The 4,329-nt window shown below is 45.2% G+C and overlaps 1 protein-coding gene across 1 annotated transcript in view; it reads left to right on the top strand.

The window, feature by feature from the left end:
* Nucleotides 1–42: 42 nt before the first annotated feature.
* UBAP2L (ubiquitin associated protein 2 like) overlaps nucleotides 43–4,329 on the top strand; it is a 16,913-nt gene continuing 12,626 nt past the window's right edge. The window contains exons 1-4 of the mRNA XM_026864063.1: nucleotides 43–245; nucleotides 951–996; nucleotides 1,281–1,393; nucleotides 3,020–3,079. Coding sequence (XP_026719864.1) covers nucleotides 110–245; nucleotides 951–996; nucleotides 1,281–1,393; nucleotides 3,020–3,079 — 355 coding nt within the window. The 5' untranslated portion in view covers nucleotides 43–109. The remainder of the gene's footprint in view (nucleotides 246–950; nucleotides 997–1,280; nucleotides 1,394–3,019; nucleotides 3,080–4,329) is intronic.

Here is a 4,329-nt window from a genome sequence, read left to right on the forward strand (position 1 = left end):
GTGATACCCCGTAAATAAAAAGTTATGGGAGCGTTTGGTGGCGTGGTCTCTCGCACAGCCACTGTGCTTCGGTGCTTAAGGTTTGGTCTTGTATCTTTCCTGAAGCAGGATGAATCTTGAAGTTGTCTTTGCATTGTTCTGTCTTTCAGTTCGGGGCCAGGAGAATGGACTAGACGGTGGTAAGAGTGGAGGATCTTCTGGGAGAGGCACGGAAAGAGGCAGGCGGGGACGTGGCCGAGGCCGAGGTACACATGGGCTTTGAGGTCAGAGGGGGTGGGAGGTGAAGAACGACGCCAGCGTATCTCTTCTCTGAGGTTTGAAGGCCTCTTTTATGGGACAAATTGCCAAACTGAAAATAAACACTTGATTTTTCCATTCTTATGCTTACAGTTAGTGCCTACATGTTGCTTCCCCATCTTAAGCGTGTGCTAGAAACAGTATTTAGTTCTTACATCCAGTCCGTGGCATTGGGAAAAATTAGGGCTTTGTTGTGTAGAGGTGGGAAGTTAAAAAGACGGCGGTGACTCTTTGGCAGGTGGGACAAATGCTTGTCAGCAACAGAATCTGGATCCTCCTTGTTCTTGCACGTGTGTCTCTGAGCACCGTTGCGGTGCAAACGCTTGGCTTGGTTTTTAAATACTTTAAAATTCACTTTTCCATAAAAATCCGTGCTGCTCAGGAGTTGTTGCTGAGGACACACACTGCAGGCATCGGAACCTGGGGTCTGGTACTTATGGTTTGTGCCAGCTGGAAACCTCATCTGAGCCTGGAATCGTGCGTTGCTAATTACACTGCCAGCCAGCTGAGGTCATTCCCATACGTGTAAAGACACTGCTGGAAATCCCATCAACTTGGGAAGATCCTCACGACTTTTATATCCTGGGCATCAAAACTCTATGTTGTTCAGATGTTTCTTTTCTTGCTCAGCAGTGTGTCTCTGTCTTTTACAGGTGGCTCTGGAAGACGAGGGGGAAGATTTTCTGCCCAAGGCATGGGGTGAGTTTCACTGGTACAAACCACAGCAAAAATCAAAATCTTTGTGCATGAATAGTACTATTTGTGTTGGTCATTTGTGTTCCGATTTTCCTTTTTTTTTTGTTAATAAAGCCAAAAGTGCATCATGCTAACTTAAATTTGGAATGACTAGTGTAACTGAGGCACCTGTCTGCTGAGAGCGCTGCCTTTTGGGCGTGAGATGTGTCATGGTCTGAATAAAATGAGTTGCTTTTAAAATGCTACGGGAGAGGGAGTAAAAGTTTCCATTCTTGTGTTTCTTACAGAACTTTCAACCCGGCTGACTACGCCGAGCCGGCCGGCACGGATGAGAACTACGGGAATAGCAACAACAACACGTGGAACAACACTGGCAGCTTTGAGCCGGATGACGGCACGAGTAAGTGCTCTTCATGTGTCTTTGCCGCTTTGTCGTTAGAGGGTAAGTGGATTTTGTGTTGTCCAGTTGCACTGAGGAGGTTCTGGGTCTCTCTTTGGCTCGGGGGCAGACGAACGGGTTGTTGGTTTAGAGATGGATTTCAGCAACTTCGTTTCTTGGCACCTGGAGGTGCCTTTTCCCTCTGTTAGGGTGACCACGTTGGAAACTGGGAGCTGGATGATTGTTGTGGGGTGAGCTTGTGCTGTTGCCCAGCAGAGGCACAGGAACACTTCCCTCTGTGTTCCAGCAGAAACCATGCTGCTTCTTTGGAAAGGTCTTTTTTATAAACTGTAGTGAGATGAACACAGGCAAGTTCTCCTGATATTTGGTGCATCCTCCAGAGAATATTACTCAGAGTTCAGATGTCTTGCTCTTGATTTCCATATGGGAGCTTTTTCTCTTTCATGGTCATCTTGCTCAAGCTGCTGTAGGGTGAGACCTTGTTACAGAAGCTTCATCACTTCTGTGCTTGAAAAAAAAAACAAAAACAAAAACCCAAACAAAAACCCCACCAAAACATTTCTTCACTAGGCACTTCGTGAATGCTGATCTGCCCTTGAACATTCTCTTGCATTGGAAAAATGGTACATTTTTTGTTTGTTTCAAGTATTCACATTATTGTAAGGCACAAGTGAACTCAGATTTTTACAGTGTGATAACTGGACTGTTGTGAGGGACAATCCTTGGTTGTAAGTAGTCTTTGTGTAGGGTTCTTTTAAAGTGTTTGTTTTATTTATGGAGTAATCTTGCACCACAGTGAAGTCAAAACTTTTTCCATGATTTTTGAGCGTTCGGGTAAATGCCACATCTTGGTTATAAGAAGCATTTACAACCATATTAATGTTGCTTTAGGCTGCTTCCATATTTCTTGTATTTGCTGGAAAACTGATAGCTTTGGAAAGAGAGAAATAAAGTATTATAAACTGTGATAGCTTTCACTACACGTTAGTGTAGGGTTGTTTTGGTTGGTTTGTGTTTTGGTGGTTGATTTTTGTTGGGGTGTTTTGGGATTGGCTTTTGGTTTTTTTTTAGAAAAGTGAGAGAAAAAAATAAGCATGGTTTTGTAAAACACTAGCAGATTGAGTGATCATTTTCTTGTTGACTGAGAAATGAAGTTTTAAATACTGGAGGGAGTAGTGCAGGCAAAGTGTTAAGGGCAACGGGTACACTTGCTGCAGGAAAAAGGGATGGGGCTGGATGAGCTCTACATGCTGGGAGTTTAACTCTAGTCTGAACAGGCTCCTGTGTGGTGGTTTGGTGTGTTTTTTTTTTTTCTTCCTGTGTTGGTGTTTTGTGGAATTGTGGAACGAAGTGGGTTAGAGTGTGGTTGGAGAGAGTTGAAGATTTTTGATGGAACAACTCAGACTTGCTGTAGTTCTACAACGCAGCTGGAAAGTTTATTGTGCGACTGTGCTGTTCACCTGTGTACGTGGTTGTTTTGTTTCTATTTTAGTAGCTGCAGGCATCTCTTTAACAATATCCACAGGTACAATGTGGCTGGTGGACATGGGGGCAATGAAACTCACTTCACTACTTTAAGTCAAAATTTCACTGCTTGTCTGTCTTGTCTTTTTTTTTTTGTTTCAGGACTTGATTTCATTGGGGGTGAGGGGTCAAATTATCCCCGAAAATTTGACACTGCTCCTGGTACGATACATCCAGGTGCACTAACTGCCCCGGATACCTTTACTTTAAGCTTTTTTTTAAAAAAAACCTGAATATCTGTGGATATGTCATTCTTCTCTCTCTTAATTTATTCATTTTAATGAATATTTGACGTTTGTTCTGACTGCTTTTACTAATGCTGACACCTTGAATGTAAATGGGGAGAGGTTAACCCAAATTCTTCTGGGGATTTTGTACATTTTAACTTCAGCCACTGCTTCTCGGTACCCAGAGCAGCTCCGTGTCCACAGCACTGATGACAGAGTATCCCACCCAAGGGGAGGAAGCATGAGGCAGCTTAGTCTTATTCTGCTTGTCTCACATCCAGAAAGCTGTGCCTTGTCCTCGTCCCCGTGCCCTTTCCTTGGCGCGGCGGTTTGGTTCCGCAGTGATCGCTGCACTGGCCTCCTCTGGCCTGTGCTTCTGCTTAGGGTCAGATCACTGCTGCAAGGGGAATTGTTCTGGCTAAACTGTCGTGGTGCGCTGCCTCTGCTTATGGCTGCCTCTGGGTGAGCAATGTGCTTGCTGCCTGCTTTGGCATGTTCTTGCTGCCTGCCTGCTCTTCTTCACCTGAGCAGAGCAACCCTGCAGTTGAAGATGACAGCAGATTTTGAGATGACCCGGGATGTTTGATGGCAAAGTTGCTCAGTGCCTGGCCAATTATTTCTGGCTCTTAGACCTTTATGCATTATGAAGCCAATTATGACTCTGTGAAACGATCCAGTTTGCCTTAAACCTACCAAATCCTGTTGGTGTCTGTAATGAGGCCAAAATTGTGTTTGACTAACGTCTCCTCTGTCTAACCTGAGGTCTGGAAGTCGAGGCAAAGGGCCTTTCTGGAGGAACTTGCCACTTTGCTCTTGAAGGTCAGGACAGGAGGAGGAGTGCTAAGACTGTAGAGTCTCTGGCAGGGGCCTGGAGGAGCTTCTGTTGCTTTGGAGCATCTCCTGGTTCTCACCTCTGGGTTAATATTTAACCCCTACAGGCAGCACAAGGCCGTTTGCTCCAGTGCTACCATTGTGTTTTTGCCACACTTTGGCTTTGTTTGGATTTACATTCCTTTGAGGTGCAGAGTCAGGGCTTTTGGGTCTGTCACCCTTCCAGACTGGGCATGGAGCATGTCTCCAGTCATTGAGATACCAGCCGACTGCCTGATGAGCTGTGTGAGAAGCAAGCTGCTTGCTCATCTCCCGGTTTAAAATGAAGAGATTGTGTATTTGGAGGGGGGGGGG

This window comes from Athene cunicularia, assembly GCF_003259725.1.
Source record: "Athene cunicularia isolate RWA chromosome 25 unlocalized genomic scaffold, athCun1 chr25_part2, whole genome shotgun sequence".
NCBI lineage: Eukaryota > Metazoa > Chordata > Aves > Strigiformes > Strigidae > Athene > Athene cunicularia.